Raw genomic sequence first — 18,933 nt, forward strand, 5'->3', positions numbered from 1 at the left:
TACCTCTCCAGCTTCATTTCAATTGACTCTCCCCCTTGCTTTCCGTACTCTAGTTTCCTTTTAGTTCCTAGAAAGTTCAAGACCTCAAGGTCTTCCCAGATGTTCCCTTTAACTTAATGTTTCATTTCAGCTTCTCATTACATATTATATAACTCCCTCTCCTTACCCCAGCCAGCATCATGGTATTGCAGTCACTCAGAGATTGAGGTCATAGTGTGAGAAATGCAAAGTACTCCTTCACAACTGTAATAAAATTATCTGTATGCAAGTATTTAATGCCTGTCATTTTTTAAAAGAGAGAGACCTTGTCAGTCATCTTCATCATTGTCACCCCAGCAACTGGCACATAGTAGATATTCAATATGTATTTGTTGAATGAGTGAGGAATCTAGTTAGCTTCTTATATTATTTAAGGTCTAGTTTACTTTTAAAAAAATAATGCCCCATTTTTACTAGAAATTTGACTAAATTAATGGATTTATATAATCAAAAAGTCACATTCTTTTTCCTTTGCCTCCAGTTTGGTAGGTCATGTGGATTTCTGGGATCGTGGCCAAAGAGTACAAAGTCAGATTCCTCAGTTCTTTGTGTTCAGTGTTATTAAGTATTCTTAAAGGTCATCTATTAAAGCATTCATGTAAAGGAAGAAAAGTCACCACAATGCTACCTGAAAGACTTCATGGTCCTGGAAGGGTGTGTTTCTACCCTTAGTATAGAATTAGTAGGCCATTTGGATGTCGGTATTCAATATCATTTTAAATGCTAAGATAAAACATGCTGAAATAACATACCTCCTTCTCATGTGTTAGCTCTTTTCTCTCATTCCCTATGGTTTTTCCTACCAAAAAAACTCCTTTGTGATTTTATATATATATATATATATAAAATATATATTTATATATAAATATATATAAAATACTAAGTGGCTGTTTAGATTCCTGCTTTCATTCCAAGATTCCAATTTTATTGATATATTTAATAAGTAATTGACATCAATAGTTTTATGATCAAAGCAGTGATGACTATAATATACACTAAGATAAATGAAAATGATTGTTTGGTCTAGTATATCATTGACTTAGAATGAATTTAGAAATAATATTAAAAGCTTGAGAAGATGGCAGGATCTGAAAGTGATCTAAGAAATTTGATGGGGAGTTTAGTTATTCAAAGTTATACTGTACTGTAACATAGAGATGATACATAACTCACCTTAAGTTCATTCCAGAGGTTGTATTGCCAACACCTGAACCCGAAGCCTCATTGTCACTATAATGCTGTCATCTGCCCCAGGTATTTTTCTTCATTTGTTCAAAAAGCACTTACTATGCACACCATGGTGCTTGATGCTTGCTTGTTTATTAACAAGAAAGCTGAAGGGCATGGCATGGTTCAGGTTCTTATAGTTTAACCTGGAGACAAACTGTGAAAAAAATCTACCGTTTTTTGGTTCTACAGAACCAAAACTGTGTTCTTATGTATGTAATCTTTAATATTCTTAATGTAGTTATCAACATAAACTCAAAGCATAATTAATCAACATAAAATCAAAGAGTTGTGTAAATTCATTCTACACGTTTATTGAGAACCATATAGTACAAAAGATGTTGTAGGAACAGCATAGATAAGTAAGATCCCATCCCCGTCCTCAACACAAAAATCAAAAGAATATAACAAGCTAAAAGTAAATGTCAGAGGAATAAAGAACTAAGAGTTTAGGAAGGAGGTGCCAGAGGATTCAAACACAAGGTGGCGTTTGTGACGGGACAAAGTATGTTTAGAACCAAGCCTGCAGAGACTCAGTCTCACAATATCACAAGGAAGTTAACAGTACTCTATTGTATATTTGAAAGTTGCTAAGAGAGTAGATCTTTTTTTTTTTTTTTTTGCAATTTTATTTATTTATTTTTTAAAACGTATTTATTTACTTATTTTTGGCTGCGTTGGGTCTCTGTTGCTGCGCACTGGCTTTCTCTAGATTCGGGGAGTGGGGGCTGCTCTTTGTTGCAGTGCGCGGGCTTCTCATTGCGGTGGCTTCTCTTGTTGCAGAGCATGGACTCTAGGCGTGCGGGCTTCAGTAGTTGTGGCACTCGGGCTCAGTAGTTGTGGCTCACAGGCTCTAGAGCGCAGGCTCAGTAGTTGTGGCACACGGGCTTAGTTGCTCCGCGGCATGTGGGATCTTCCCGGACCTGGGCTCGAACCCATGTCCCCTGCATTGGCAGGCAGATTGTTAACCACTGCGCCACCAGGGAAGTCCGAGAGTAGATCTTAAAAGTTCTCATCACAAGAAGAAAAAATTGTAACTGTGTGGTGAATGTTAACTTATTGTGGTTATATGTCAATTGTACCTCAATTTTTTAAAAAAGAAGCACAAGGAACATATAAGGAACAGAGCAACTGGGTTTGAATAGAATATTACGGGTTAAGAGGACTAATGGGGAATGATTAAAAAGTAGGTTGTGTTGGGTGATAGAGGGCTGAAAAATATGCTGAAAGTAACTGGGAAGCTACTGAAGCTTTGGAAGCAAAACTGACATTCACATGTAAGGTGAAGATTATTAAAGTACCACCCAGAATTACCATTCAGGATTGCTATGAGAATTAGATAAGATAATGCCTGCCACATAGTAAATGTTAATAAATAGTAGCTGCTATCATTCAACTGACTAGAGACAGGGAGGCCAATTGATTACTCGGTGAGTTGAGCAGGTGATGTGAAGACCTGTCACCTGGCAGTAATGGTAGCAACAGAGAGGTGACGGGGGCAAAAAAGATGGACACTATTTAAATTGAAAAGGGTAGAGAAAGGGGTTTTTTTTAAGGGAAAGCTGTTTGACTATAAAATTTAGAAACATTTAAGCAACAAAATATCATGAACAAAGTGTTATCTCCCCTAAATTAATCTATGAGTTTAGTGCTAAACTAATGAAAATACTAATAGTTTCATTTGGGGGTGGTGTTTTGTTCGATTTTGTTTGGGGTTTTGTTTTTGGTGGGATTCTTGTTTGGGGTTTTTTTTGTTTTGTTTTTTAAAAAAAGAATTTATTTGCAACCGCAAAGGGGAAAGATGGTTCTCATAGCAATCTTTTAGCACCTGGAATGTTGGAACATTCTGTTGGTTCATCCACTATGAGCATATCGGTGGAAAACCATATGAAAATACAAACTTCTGAAGAAGTATCAGTTTTTTTTAAAATTTTACTTTATGTTTTTGTACAGCAGTTTCTTATTAGTCATCCATTTTATGCATATTAGTGTATACATGTCAAATCCCAATCTCCTAATTCATCCCACCCCACTTTCCCCCCTTGATGTCCATACGTTTGTTCTCTACATCTGTGTCTCTATTTCTGCCCTGCAAACCGGTTCATCTGTACCATTTTTCTAGGTTCCACATATATCCGTTAATATATGATATTTGTTTTTCTCTTTCTGACTTACTTCACTCTGTATGACAGTCTCTAGGTCCATCCACGTCTCTACAAATGACCCAATTTCGTTCCTTTTTATGGCTAATATTCCACTGTATATATGTACCACATCTTCTTTATCCATTCGTCTGTCAGTGGGCATTTAGGTGGCTTCCATGACTATTGTAAATAGTGCTGCAATGAACATTGGGGTGCATGTGTCTTTTTGAATTATGGTTTTCTCTGGATGTATGCCCAGTAGTGGGATTGCTGGATCATATGGTAATTCTATTTTTAGTTTTTTAAGGAACCTCCATACTGTTCTCCACAGTGGCTGTATCAATTTACATTCGGTGGGGTTCTTGTTTTATATCAGTTTTTAAATCAAAATTTATTGAGATAAGTAGTTTTTTTTTTTTTACAGATTTCTTCTGACAGTTCATAGCATATATAAATGGTCTTTATTGATTTAAATATCTCTCCCTGATCATGTAAAAATTCAATTATGGGTAAAAATAGTGGACCATTTAGTTCAACCTAAATACAATACATATATGGATCTAATTCTAGAGTCTAATGGTCTAATATCCATAAAAATTTTATTATAACCATCTAGATTTGCAAAACACTATCTTAGGAATTATAATTCTATCAAACTTCAATTTGAGCAAATGTAGCATCAATTAAGTAAAAGCAGTTAATCTGAAAAGAGATTTATTTAAATTATTTTTAGAGAGAAAACACAGTCAGATGTCCTGCTGTGGATGTTTAGGAGCTGGCTGCTGTAAACCTGAATCAGACCTGCAGGTGATGTTCATGCCTGAGCCCTCACAGCTAAAACCTCCCCCTTCCTTTGGGACCTGATGATTCAGGGAGTCTCCTGATACTCTCCCACCTCTGACCAGGGCTGCGTGTGGAACAGTGGGGGCAACTTGGGAAAAGCTGGAATTTAAACTGCTTCAGCCAATTTTTGTCTGTTTTGATTATTTTATTTTCTTAGCTCAGTGAACTTGCACTCAGCCAAGCTGCCGAACAACTTTCTTGAGCTTTTTTCTCATGGGAGACAATCCAGCTTTGATAAAAGGAAGTGCTTCTTTCCAACTCTTTCTCAAGGCCATCCCTTCTAGGGGTCATGCTTCTGATGTATATGACTAATATTTTTGTGCACTTTGGGACATTTCTTCTCAATTTATATGCAGTAAATTCTCTCCTCGATTGATTTTGATTTTCTGCAAATTTGCATCACACTTTTTTTGTTTTTTGGGGTTTTTTTAAGAATACCTTTTCTCTCTCCTAACTTTATTTATTTATTGGCCACATGAGGCCAATATCTGGATGTTTGAATGGGGTGTACCATAGCAGGTCTATGTCAGGGGGAGGCAGCCATAGTTAGAAGCTTGGGCACAGGGTATTGACACCTGAGCAGGGTAAGGTGTGTTCCAGTTAGGGAGCTGGTGGTGGTCCACAGCAAGACTTCGAGGTCTGAGCAAGGACTGGGGGGCATCTGTTGAGGGGGGTGGGATGGCATGACAGATAGATGGTAAAATGCTTACATACAAAGGTGATTCATGCAGTAAATTGGTAATCTGAGATTAACAGAAGCCATTTTCTCACTATGGGGAGAAATGGATTTAAAAATATGAAAAGAGGTTAGAATGAACCCTTTGTAGTTGATTTAAAATTGGAGTTATCAGTGTGAACTCATAATTTTCAATACATATAGAAATAAGTAATGAGGTAAATGTGCTCACTTTTTAATTGGGTTTTCTTTTTATTGTTGAGTTGTAAGAGTTACTTATATATACCACATACAATTCCCTTATCAGTTATATCATTTGCAGATATTTTCTCCCAGTGCTGTGTGTCTTCTTCTTGATTTGTCCTTCATTTGAAGCACAGTGCTTTTAATTTTGATGAATTCCAATTTACCAACATACTTGTGGTTTTGCATCATAACTAAGAAACCATTACCAAATCTAACGTTGCAAAGATTTACTCTTTTGTTTTCTCCTAAGAGAAACAAGGAGAAATCTTAACTAAGGAGTAGTCTTAACTCCTATACTTAGCTCTATCATTTTTTTGAGCTAATTTTTGTAATGGTGTGAGATAGGGATCCAACTTTATTCTTTTGTCAAAAAAAATTTTTTTTACATTCCCACTAACACTTTTATTAATTACAGGAGGATTGGTTATAGCAGGGTGGAGGTGGCAGGGGTGGTTCAGACCCCAACCACTACCATCAATGACACACAATAATAAATAAATAAGCAGCTGTGGTTGGTCATGGGGTGGGGGGCACAGGTTCTTCTATAAGAAGTGGAGGATTGAGGCTCAGACAGGGCCCTGTCATGAGGACAGAAGCTGGCCAAACCCTAATGAAGTTCTGTTTTTCAGAATTTATTTGTTTGAAAATGGGAGGGAGAGGGCTTATCTTAAGTGGTAAGACTGGATAGAATCAGGAAGGGTAGGGGGGTCTTTTAATATTTTGTGGAATGACATTTTTTTTCAATGTGTGTAATATCTCTTTATTCAGTGTTTTTCCTCCTCTGTGCAATCTTGTCTTTTGGTGAAAATGATGCAGTTATGCCACACTGGCGTTTCCAATGACACAAGGTGATTTTAGGTGGTTTACTGACTTGGCATTAAACAACAGTGAGTCACAGAGTGAGCAAGTCATTTCTTTCTCTTGCAAGCCTTCTAATTACGTCAAAAGATTTTCTCTGATTCTTGCTAATCTCCCTCTTTAATAACGAGGGCAAGTCTCAAGTTGACAGCGTTCTGTGACCATCAGTATCTTCCTAGGTTTCAATAAAAGTAATTTGCTTTCATTATCTTCATTTTTTATAATCATCCTCTACTTATGAAAAATGATACTGATTTTCCATTTAGGATGGTAATATAAGTTAAGCCAAAAAAATTTTTCAGTGAAAAGAAAAACAGATAATATTATGTAGATGTCACACAAATAAATTGTAATATTGCTATACAAATAATGACACCATTCCAGAATTTCTGGTCCCTCATGATTTCTTCTGTATGTGCTTTTGAGAGGGATTTGGGAGCTCAAAGGAGCTAAATTGCCTTTGGAATATTTAAGACAAGACATCAGCCAAACTACAGTAGCTTTTACTTGTTTACAAGTCCTTACACCACCTTCTGGTTTAAAAGAAAGTTCTTGTCATTAATTATCATAGCATTGATCCTTGAAGTGAAATGTGATTAGAACTGCACGATATGTATTGCTGAAGATACAGGATATCTGCAGTATATTATTGTAGCATCATGGAATTTTAGAAAACAAAGAGACATTACTGACACTTTCCTGATCAGATGAATCTGACTATAATTTGGTAGGTCATTTAGCTCTTGGTCTTAAACCTGTAAAGGTATCCTTTGTGAGTGCTCTGTAGCACAGACTCACCTGCAACAGTCCTGTTAGAGTTCGTGTAGGTCAAGAGGATGCGTCTTCAAAAATCAGAATAGCAGTTTGTTAGTTATTAGCCATATTTCAACTTAAAAAGAAATCAAATGATCCCAGAACACACACTTGAAAGATCTCCCTCAGAAAATAATACTGTAGATTTACTATTATTGCCACAGATAGTATCATCCATTACAATGTTTATTGACAAAGCTTTTCCCATTTTAATATTTCTCATCATTTCCTCAATCAGTATTGCTAGTTGCCCTATAATGAATTTAACACTCAGCTTAATAGTAGAGATGATGTACACTGTTTCTATAGCATTCTGAAGCAGAACATTACATGTCCACATCAAATTCAACAAAAAGTGTGAGGGAAATCATTTCAGCATCTCTCAGGGGCCTCGCTAGCTCTCACGGAGAGTAAGGTGGTGGTGACTGTTCCATGGAGAGTTTCTCATAGGCAGGTGGAGCGTTGGGAACCTGTGAGGGTGAGAAAGGACAGCATGGGCTTGGCAGCAGTGCATGTGGTTCTGGAAGAGGGATTAAGTCAAAATAGTTAGCGTGATGTTTATACTTTTGCTCTGGATTGAAACTTGTTTAGCTGTCCACAGCTAATTTCCACCCAATGAGGTAATCGTTATTAGGTTACACAAGTATATATGTTGAAACATTGCTGGGGGAAACAATGGCAGAGAAAAAAGGGCTAAGTGGCTTCCCAAAAATTTCAGAAACTTATTTATACCTGGATTATCCTTGTCAGTAGATGCCCCAAACCCTAACTAATGAATTCTTGAATCCTGTTAAACAGACACCGATCACACTTCATCTTTACCACAAGCATAAATCCCTATAGTCGTGTCTAAAGTCCATTGCTACTATCAACAGAGCACAAATGTGTCAGGCCTTCATTTAATGCTCACAACAGCCCTGGGAGTATTTTCAAGGTTTTCATGTTACAGGTCGGGAAACTGAGGCACGAGGAGGTTTAGTCACTTGCCAAAGATCACACAACTGGTAAGTCATGGAGTAACTTGGCTCTGGAGTCAGTGCTCTCAAAAACTATGATGTACTACATCTATACCAGCACTGTCCAATAGAAATAGAGTGCACCACATATGTGACTTTAAAATTTCTAGTAGCTACAGTTTAAAAAATTAAGAGAAACAGGTAAAATTGATCTCATTAATATATTTTATTTAACCCCACCTACCAAAATATTATCACTTCGACATGTAGTCAATATAAAAATCATTAATGAATTATACTCTTTTCCTCATACTATGTTTTTGAAATCTGGTATGTATTCCAGCACATCTTAATTCAAACAACTCTGTTTCAAGTGTTCAATAGCCACATGTGACTAGTGGCTACCCTATTGGACAGTGCAACTCTATACAATTAATAGTAGGTACTTTTTTTTTCTCCGTTAGATAATATCTATGTTCAGGACAAAGGCAATTATACTAAAAACATAAGACAAAAGAATATTGTATCCAGAACCAAATTCTTCCTTCAGATCTTACATGTAGGGGTCTCATTATTGACCCTGGAAAATCTGGGTATGAGAGGACACAATTTAAGAAAATCTCTATGATTCCCTTGTTTTTAATCTTACTATTTATTTTTTATTATGGTAAAATATACATAACAAAAATTTACCATTTTAACCACTTTTTAAAGTCAGTAGCATTAAGCACATTCACATTGCCCTTGCTTTCTAAATGGGAATAATTTTATTCATTTAAGTTAAAAGCAGCCATACACAAAAACACCAAGATGCAGGATCTCAACCTACCACAGGTTCACAATTGTTCTCTTGAAAAGGCAGTTTGGTGTCCTGGTGACCAAGCCCCTCACGTGAACATCTTCCTGTTAAGGTACTTTGAGTACCAGCATGAATGCTTTTGTCCTGAAATGTGAATTCATGAAGGTAAGTGGGTGAGGAAAAAAATAATTGAGTCCATTAAAGAAAAGAGGAAGAAGCCAAAGTTTTAAGAATGGGTCTTAATCTTGGTTCTGCCACTTATTCGCTGTGTATCCTCAGGCTAGTCACCTTATCTCTCTGAATTCCAGTGTTTTCATCTGTAATATGAAGATAATATCGCCTACATCTCAGAACTGTTGTAGGAATTAACTAAAGGTGAAGCACCTAGTACAGTGCCTGACACCCACTAGTTAGTCAACGAATATTTTTGAAGGGAAGGAAAAAAAGAGTGAATCTAAAAAATGGCTCTCAGAGAATGGTTACAAGTGGAATAGATCAGAGCTAGTGAAGCAGGAGCTGGTATCACAGTAAGGACAAGCATATAAGCAACTCGATAGCAGGGACACTGTCTATTTCTGCCTTCCCCATAATGACAGCAAAATATCTGAAACAGTACGAATGCCTGTGTTGTGATAGAAATGCTGTGGCTGTAGCACTGAGCTTCCAAGTCACATCACAACAATGATGGCAAGTCAGTCAAAGGCTGTCCTGCACCTTGAGTTATTGGGGGAGGGGTGGGTAAAACTGAGTTCGGTGGTTTGCATAGGTTTAGGGGGTAATGCTCTCCATCCCTAGAATAGAATGTCAACCGTTTATGCAAGGCAGAGACACATACCAAAATGGGGACTGCAGGAGCGGTCCACCCTAGTGAGGGGGAGTATTTCATTACTGACATTGTTTAAAATTGCTGGCACATTGTGATTATAAAAAGCAGACTAACTTTTAGTTGCTTTTACTGTTAAATTCTCCACAGCAGTGGTTCTCAAACTTTAGAATGCATCAGTGTCACCTGGAGGGTTTGTTAAACACAGATTGCTGGGCTCACACCCAGAATTTCTTACATGGTATGTCTAGGGTGAAGGCCCACGAATTTGTGTTTCTAGCAAGTTCCCTGGGTGATGCTGACCCTGCTGGTCCAGGGCCACACAGAGAACCGCTGCTCTCCAGACGATGCAATTTCTTATCGCCTGTGCCTGGGGTGACTCAGCTACGCTCAGACACTTAGAGGGAGGAGGAGGTCAAGTGGGGACCATAGGAAAGGAGGGAGTGTATATCCCATCTAAAGGGACAAACCACTGCATAGCTGCCAGTTTCTGCCAGATCTTTTGATTTTTTAAAAACAAGAAACTAGAAATTAAGATTTTTATGTAAACTGTTACTTTTAAATGCTCACACCTAATTCATTTTTTTAAGATACAGACCCGAACATATCTGAACCCAATCCACCAGTAGGGCATGAGCAGCTCTCTGTGGTCCTGGCTGAGGGCGGCTGGAAGAGGGAGGCTGTGCAGGTGTTCAGTGCCTCTGCAGGCTTGTCTGCAGACCATGGCTGATTATTGGGGTTACTGGGTTGGAAGAGAAGGGCATCAAGGCAGGTCTCCCAGGGAGGAGAAGTGTTTGGAACATCAACTGGATGAGGCCACACATGGTTGGAGGTGATACCTACACAGTGTGCAGACTGTAAAGAAGTAATTTTCCTAAACTCTAGTCTGAAATCATTATTGACACTACCCCTTGGAAGGATATAAGCACAAGAATCCCAATTTTGACATGAGGGCCCAGGGAGGTTCTGCTCCCCTCCACCACTCCAAGCAATATATCTCAGGTAAGGTGTTTAATGCATTCTCTCCCTTTACCTCAATTATTGCTTTTATTCTTTTTTTTTTTTTTTTTTTAATCCTCACCTGCCATAGGAGAGGAGTGTGGGCCACTTCCCCAGTTCACTGCCAATTCTCTGTATTTGCATCAAACTTCAGTGTGTGTGTTAAAACATAGGTTCCCGGGTCCCACCACCAGAGATGGTCCCAGAATCTGCATTTTAGCAAGAACCCTAGGTGATTCAAGTGCAAAGGCCCCTGACCATACATTGAGAGACATGACACCTCAAGACATGAGTGTAAACTGAGCTATCAGCAGAGCCTTTAAATTCTTCCCCAAGAATCAAAAGTATTATGTCCTAAACTTCCCAAGTGAAAGAGTAAAACTGATAAATATGAAAGCCAACTTCCACTCCCTTACAAATCATTTTCCTCTGAGACACATTGCTGCAAAAAGCAGTCTTTCCTTTCAGAAGATGTTTTTCAGATCTAAGGGGAATTGTTAGCCAAAGGGGAAATTTTAGGAGACCTTAATTCCAACCAACATTTCTACCATTCTGTGGTCAGTGTAAGTGGGAGAATAAACATATTTCAAAGCCTAATGAAGGTTGCTACAGGTGGAGTGATTCAGGTACCCAAAACTTGCGTTTATCATCACTTATGTTCTTCTGCTTTATAATGAAAATAGAATCACCGAAGAGAGACAGGGAGATTATTATGTAATTAAATGCAGTACTTAATGCACTATTTTACATAATTTTGCCTAAACTTCTTTAGACTGCTGGTCCCCAACCTGGCTTTTCAGGAGATATGAAAGTCTCAAAACAAGATTTTAATATTAATTTAAAAAATAAATGACAGCATTTTTAAACATTAGGGAACAAGGGAATTTAAACACAGTTCTATCTCATAAAAATTCCAAAAGCTCTGCAAATCACTGGTCTAGACGTGGAGGAATGGAGGGTGGCAGGTTGAACTTGAACTACACCAGGCAAAATGCTCAGTGTCTGAGCCCACAACACTAAGACTGTTACTCTTCAATTGAACACATTTAAGATGAGAGTGTTGAAGCAGAAAGGAAAAAAAACAAAACAAAACACATTGCCTTTTTGTCCGGGTAGCATCAAGCTAGCAATCGTGGACAGTTAGGAAATGGGTACCAACATACTGAGTTTGTAGAGTTTTTACTCCTTGAAAGACTAAATCATTTTTCTTTTACTATGCAGACATAGGGCTTCCCTGGTGGCACAGTGGTTAAGAGTCCACCTGCCAATGCAGGGGACACAGGTTCGAGCCCTGGTCCGGGAAGATCCCACATGCCACGGAGCAACTAAGCCCGTGCACCACAACTACTGAGCCTGCGCTCTAGAGCCCGCGAGCCACAACTACTGAGCCCACAAGCCACAACTACTGAAGCCCGCACTCCTAGAGCCTGTGCTCGGCAACAAGAGAGGCCACCGCAATGAGAAGCCCGCGCACCGCAACGAAGAGTAGCCCCCGCTCGCAGCAACTAGAGAAAGCCCACGTGCAGCAACGAAGCCCCAACGCAGCCAAAAGTAAATAAAGAAAATAAATAAATTTATTTATTAAAAAAAACTTTTTAATATGCAAACATAGAATTAAATTTTTTAAATTATAGAAGAAAACATATTAAATAAAAACTGATACACATCACGTTATATCATCTGTGTCTAGGTGTGTAATAGAGTAAATGAGGCTCAGAGAACGGAAAATCTAAGACTACCAAGCAAGTCAATGGCAGACAATGAGACCAACTCCTTATGCCGTACGATTGGGTGACTGCTGTGTGCCAGGCACCGTGCTAGGCACTGGAGGTACAAAGATGAATAAGAAATATTCTCTGTCCCAGCTCATAAATGGGAGGAAGAGAAGGGGTGAAGAAGCAAAAAGTAAATAACAAATTACAAGGCAATGTCATAACCCAGTGCTAGAGGTACACATAGAGTGTGTGGCAGAGAGCAAAAAGTTTTATCCCTAACCTCCTAACCCAAGGCTTTGCTACAGAACTTGGTCTGGAGTCTTATTCAGGCTCAGAAACTTCTCCTTCCATAAATGTCACCACACTGGAGGGCTGCTGCTTGGTGGCTGTATCCCCCCAAGCTCACCCTGTCTTTCATGGTTGGTATCTGGGACACTATGGCAAGATGGGCATTAGGGAAAGGGACACATGGGACTGCCCAGGCTTCCCGGCAACGAGAAGAATTTGAAGCTACAGCTCTCACCTTTCCTTTCTCCTCCTCAGACTGCCACAGGCTCCAACCCTCCACCCAGGCCAGTCTTCCCCTCCATCACAGAACCTCTTTCTCTGCATGAAGTGCTTGCTGAATGAGGACTGGAACTTTCCAACATCTTTTGTAAATATCAATTTTTTTCCATTACTTATCAACCTCAGAAGCTTTCAGATCTGCAATAACAAGGCAGAGAGGGAGAGAGAGAAAAAGAAAGAGAGAGAGCAAGTTGCAGCTCTCCTTCCATCCCATTTCTCACTGTGGAGAATGCTTAAGTTCCAAAGTGCTACCTGGCTTTGAAGCAAGGTTTCTGAAACCTGTCGTCTTTATAGTTTAGAGACTCTGTTGATGTTTCTCATACGTGGAAGATCCTGCTACCCCAAGGCTGGACTGTGTCGTTTGTTAACTTCCTGCTCGTATGGGTAAAGGAGCAAAAATCCTATTAAAACCACATTGGCCATCAGTGGAGGAAGGAATCTGTTAAAAACCTGGTGGTCTTTTGTGCTGCTGAGGGGTGGATGGTTTCCTCACTGCACTGATGGCTGGACGGGTCCTGGGTATGATGGGTTGCTTGCTAACAGAGTTAGAAGAACTTGGAATTCCCAGGCAACCTGGGAGGAAAGGGGTGAAGAGGCAAGGTGAGAGGAGAGGGCCTCTAAGTGGAGTAACAGAGCCAGTGGGAATCCCCAGAAGGATTGGTAAGATCTGGAGTGTCTCAAATGCTGCTGTTCACTGTGCAAGAGAACCATGAACCCTCCCCCTGTGCCCCACAAACCATTAGTGCTCAGCTACACGCACAGATAGGCACTCGAGTTTCCTGTGAGTGGAACCAAAAAGAGGGGCCAAGTTCCTGACTGGTGTTCACACGTGGGCAGAGGCAAAGGAAGAGTTACAAGAAGTACAATGTAGAGAAAGACTCATTGGAACCAGGAATCAGAGATAGAGATGATCATGAGAATGTCACCCCACTCCCCAGAAATTCAGAGAAAGAAGGAGAAAGGAGGTCCTTGATCTGGAGAGACCCAGCAGTGGGAACTTTACCACCTTCAAGCTTCTGTATCCACTTCGTCTTCTACAGTACCAGCAGCTGATGAGCAGTAAAATTCCCAGGATCACTATCAGGATGCCAATCCCTGCAGCCCTGGCCCAAGAGATAGATAAATACATCTTGGTACAGAAACCTTGTTCCAGATTATAATGAAATGTGCATCAATGTGTTCTCTTCACAGGGGCTTTGCAGTCAGAGCAGTCCCCAAGGAGTGTCCCACCCCACGCCACACCAAGCACCCACCAGGCCTCCAGCACTCGTACCCAGGGACGGGACCATCTCTGGAAGCCTCTCAGGTGTGTGCCCACAGCAGCAGTGCTAACTGGCCTGGGCCCCAGCACCAAAGTTCCAGGTGCAACAGGTGCAGTAGTAACTGACCCTTATGTGGACAACATATTTATTGGGACTGAATTATCTTTTCTTTTCATTAGGGCTAGTTTAAAACATTTTCCCCAACTATCAGTCTACAAAAAAGAAGCGGAAAGGAACATTGACTTAATGTCTGCTGTAAGCTGGGCACCATGATAACCATTCTACATGCATTAGATTATTGAATTCTCACAACACCCCTGCCAAGCACTGGGGCAAGCACCCCACTATAGGCCCACAACAATCCACTGGGATAGGTAGGATATTCATTTCACATCTGACATCCTCAAGATTTTAGGCTGGTAAAATGCCCAAGGTTGTACAACCGGAGAGCGGCAGAACCAGCATTCCCAGCGACTGGCCCGAGGTACCCAGCCAGTGCCTTTCCTGCTGCATCGCCCTTTCCTGAAATGAAGCTGTCACGGGGACCTTCAGTGGGCTCTCGTGACTGGAGCCAGCTGATTCAACTCCCAGCATGCCTGTGCTCTAATTCCACCCCCCAGGTCTGTGGTCACCCCCTTGGACATCTTGACACACATAGAGCTCTGTTCCAGCTCTTTTATTTTTTTTTCAATTTATTTATTTTTGGCTGCGTCAGGTCTTCATTTTGGTGCGCGGGCTTCTCACTGCGGTGGCTTCTCTTGTTGCGGAGCACGGGCTCTAGGCATGCGGGCTTCAGTAGTCGTGGCTCGTGGGCCCTAGAGCGCAGGCTCAGTAGTTGTGGCGCATGGGCTTAGTTGCTCCACGGCATGTGGGATCTTCCTGGACCAGGGCTCGAACCCGTGTCCCCTGCACTGGCAGGCGGACTCTTAACCACTGCACTACCAGGGAAGCCTTCTGTTCCAGCTCTTCAACACACAGTTACATTGCACTCACACATGCCTAGTGAGAGCCGAGAACACTGGGATGTGCCAGACACACCAAAAGAACCCACTGCCCAGCCAGGCAGGGCTCCTCAGATGTCACCCAGATACCTTCTGCAGTGGAGTTGCCTGAGATGCATGTTAAAGTGCAGATCCTGGGCCCCCCGCCCCCAGACCTACTGAGACAGCCTCTTGGGTAGCAGTGCCTAGGAAGCTGCATTTTCACAAGCTCTATAGGCGGCTTATGCCCCCTCAACTGAGAACCTCTCTTGATGGTGGTTTCACAGAGTCTGTTGAGTCATCATACAAGAGCTGAAAGATATCCTACCTAATACCACATGCAAGAGTATATTTTTGCTCTTGGGACATTTTTTCAGAAGATCTCCCCACCTCCACTCCCAGTTGACCATGCAGGGATGTTAGAGAATCCCACTAGGGTCTTCTGAGGAAATGCTCCAGCCTGAACTCCTCCTCGGTGCCTTTGATGGGTTCTTCATGTCTCTTGCCCCTGCTAGGTCATTCTGGTAAAGCTATTCAACAGTTCTTTCCCGAGAGAGCAGGTTTGCAGGAAGTTCTGAGCAGACCACTTAAGAGATGGTCCACATAAAAACCAGGTTCCTCGTTTGTCCTGTTGGAGTCTCCACTCGGGGTGGGGGGGCCCTCCCACTACCCCCCCACACATTGCCCACTCTCATCCATGCAGAGTGTGTCCTACAGCCTGTGTTCCCATCACAGCACATACACTTGCCGAAATTACTCCCATGCCTAACTCTCCCACTAGGCTGTAAGATTTTTTTCAAAGGCAAGAATAGCATCTTGGGCTGGTATATAATGCTTAGCACTTAGAAATGTCTAATCATGTAAATACTTATTTTAAATTAATTCATAATACGAAACACCTTTCTTTAGGATAAAGTATTGATGCAAAGGTTATGACCCTCTTCACCTTGGAGTCAGTCAGCAGGTGGAGTCACACACATCTACCCTTCATCCTCACTTGCCCTTTGGCAACTTGCCTTTGTTCTGTCTGCAAACCACATCCGGGAGCCTGAGTGGAGTAGACAGGCAAGGCTTGAGGAAAGAGGCATCTTGCTCCCAGACAGATGTTTTTCAGCCTGGGAACCTACAATGAATGCCTCATAGCCAAGAATGCAGACAAAAATGGCAAGATCCAGCTTTTTACCTTTCCTACCTCCTTGCCTCTTTGGCCTCAGAGAAGCTTGAGGTCCCTTGTAGGACCACAGGGTCTCCTCACCTCAATGCCAGGGTATTTACTTTCTGGAGAAATAGACACTAGAGAGTTTTACAGACAGGCATGTGCTGGGGGAAGCCAGCAGGCTGTGTCAGCAAAAGGCAAACTGGAAACCCCACTGGGTCTGGTTTTGAACTTACTCTTCAGCTGTGACGTAGGAGTGGCCGTGCCCCTTCTTGCGGGAACCATAGATGTAGTGAGCCTCTTCTCTTGGCATCTTGTGGGGTCAGGCCTCGGGTCACCTAACAGCAGGGGCACACAGATGTCATTTCACGCATCCAGCATGTTCTTACATCTCATAAACACCCACAAAGACATTCTCACTAGGTGACCAGGAATGACAGCCGAACCCTCTGGTTTCTCCCTGTGAGAGGATTTGCACCTCCTTTCACTAATATCAAGTGGAAATTGCTCAGGTTCAAAGAAGGAACCACAAACAAAAGGAAAGAACTTTCAAACTGAGTTATAATTTGGGGGAAAAAAATGTGACCTTTAATTTGACTCTATACCATAAACTTGTAGAGAAACAAACAAGAAGCATTTTTATTCATTCCTTACTTTCCCTGGCCCAAGGCTGTGGTTAATAAGAGGAGTTATTTCTCTCCAAAGGTATTATTTTATATCGCTCATTGGACAAATAGAAGGCTATGATGACATAATGTGTGTGTGGCCTAGCACAGCATCCTCCAAGCCCATTTTCCAACAAAGGAAACTGCCCCAAAATACAAAATTTTAAACTATGATACAAACAAATAGAAAAAAAGCTCATGAACTTCAGTGGTCATGAGTAGAGTGTGCTTGCTAAAAATCAACAATGGTTTCTCTTCTCTCCTTGCTAGTATGTTTTTTTCTTTCCTCTTATTGTTCTCATGAATCCCAAAGGTCTGGTCCCCATAGAGTTATATTAATGATCCTGTTTAAAACAGCTGAAGAGAAGTGGGAGAGAGGAGCAGAGAGTTTACCCCATGAACCCATTCCTTGGGGCATTTCATGTGTAATTTTCCCTTCCCAGTTGTAAAGAAGAAATCACACTTGAACTCACTGATCATCTCAGGTGAATAATGTAGGGGTGAACTCTGTGTTCAAAATTATAGACACAAAACTTAATTAATTTTGCATTAAGTTGTTTTTGTAAATCTATACCTCCAGCTTTGAGCCTTGGCAAGCAGTGTGGGCTCATCAAATGCACCGCATCCCACCTGAGCCAAGAAAAGTGCTCCTTCCAGGGACCAGACACAGCTGCTCACGAGCCAGCTGCAGCCTGAACAACTGCTTCTCCTGCTTCTCTGCTCTGCTTCCTGGCAGCCTAGAGGGAGGACCTAGGAGGAGACTCTGTGAACCTTCAGAAGTCGGAGAATTATGAATGTTGAGGAGGAATTCTGCCGACAGCCAGGAGTCATGGAGGCTGGAGGATCACACCAGAATCTCCCAACCCTGTTCTGTTCTGAAAGAATGGGTGAGATGGCAATGCCCTTACCTGCCAGGATGGGATCCACTCCGTCTGCTGGCTGGCCCTATGTGTGAAGATTGCTTCTCTGGCTCTTAATCTTTTAAATTTTTTTTCCTGGTCTTGAGTCCCATGTTAGTCACGAGTTTGGATTTCTGATGGAGTCATTTGTGATTGCTTAATTGGCGTGAAAGAAACCGATTTCATTCCTCTCCTCAAAAAGTCACAGCTCACTGTGGCCTCTGTTTTCCCCAATCCCAGGGTTTCATCTTAGGGAAGCCATTAATTTTAAATGCCAACCCCTTCTCTGTAGGGTTGCCAGATAAAATATAGGATTCCTAGTTATATTTGAATTTCAGATAAATAATGAATAATTTCTTAGTATAACTGTGTCCGGGCAATATTTTTTAGTGTAAGTATGTCCCACTTATTGCATGGGATGTATTTTTACTAAAAAAAAAATTATTTGTTATTTATCTGAAATTCAAATATAACTGGGCACCCTATACCTTCCCTCATCTCTACCTCAAAGGATTGGTGAGACTTTGGGCTCAGACCTGGAGGTCATCTAGGACCATGACCTCCTGATCAAGAAGAGGAAATAGAGGATCCCTAAATCTTCCTGAGCTGAGCTCCCAGATTTTTTGTGAGGCCCTCAGAGATGACTGTGCCCTGGGAAGTGTGGGTTTCTTGCATTTGCAAGGAGCAGACAAAATTTCCTCTTTGAAGGTAGTATATGACCTACCCAGAATTTAATTAAAACCAGGGCTGATTCAACCTGACATCATAGCCTACTCCAAGAGTCAAATGGATACAGCCCAGAAGCATTTCAGTGGGAGAGAATTATCTTTGCTCACCAGCTCTCTGTAACCATTGTGGAAAAGCAAAAACCAAACAAAACACCCACCAGAATAAAGGAATGTGAGCGTTCTCACCAGCTGAGGACTTAGATTAAATGACCACTACAGTCCCCTTCCCCATAACATCCAAGAGCCCCACTCCTTCCTGATCCTCTAGCTTTCCAGTTTCCACTGGACTGCTCTGTGTGAGGGCATTATCAACCTACTGGATAATCATCAGTGGAAATGGCAAGGGAGAAATAAAACAGGGTAGGGGAGGTTGATGCTTATTAGGTAAGATCCTTATCCTCTTCTTTCTGAAAAGGAGAGAAAATGCAAACAGATCTGAATGACAAGAAGGAGTCCGTCATATGAAGATGTGGGGAGAGCATTTCAAACAGAGAGAAGAACTGGTGCAAAGGCCCTGCAGCAGAGTAATGGGGCATGA

At 41.3% G+C, this 18,933-nt stretch overlaps 1 protein-coding gene across 1 annotated transcript; it reads right to left on the reverse strand.

Annotated features, from left to right (window-relative positions):
• Positions 1 to 7,206: 7,206 nt before the first annotated feature.
• Positions 7,207 to 17,751, reverse strand: MLANA (melan-A). Its single transcript, XM_036856742.1, has 5 exons — positions 17,677 to 17,751; positions 16,340 to 16,441; positions 13,712 to 13,808; positions 8,632 to 8,745; positions 7,207 to 7,316 (listed from the first exon to the last, which is right to left on the reverse strand). Exons 2-5 carry the CDS (start codon positions 16,414 to 16,416, stop codon positions 7,248 to 7,250), a joined length of 357 nt encoding a protein of 118 aa, XP_036712637.1. The 5' UTR covers positions 16,417 to 16,441; positions 17,677 to 17,751; the 3' UTR covers positions 7,207 to 7,247.
• Positions 17,752 to 18,933: the final 1,182 nt, after the last annotated feature.

This window comes from Balaenoptera musculus, chromosome 6 (genome assembly GCF_009873245.2).
Source record: "Balaenoptera musculus isolate JJ_BM4_2016_0621 chromosome 6, mBalMus1.pri.v3, whole genome shotgun sequence".
Taxonomy (NCBI): Eukaryota; Metazoa; Chordata; class Mammalia; order Artiodactyla; family Balaenopteridae; genus Balaenoptera; species Balaenoptera musculus.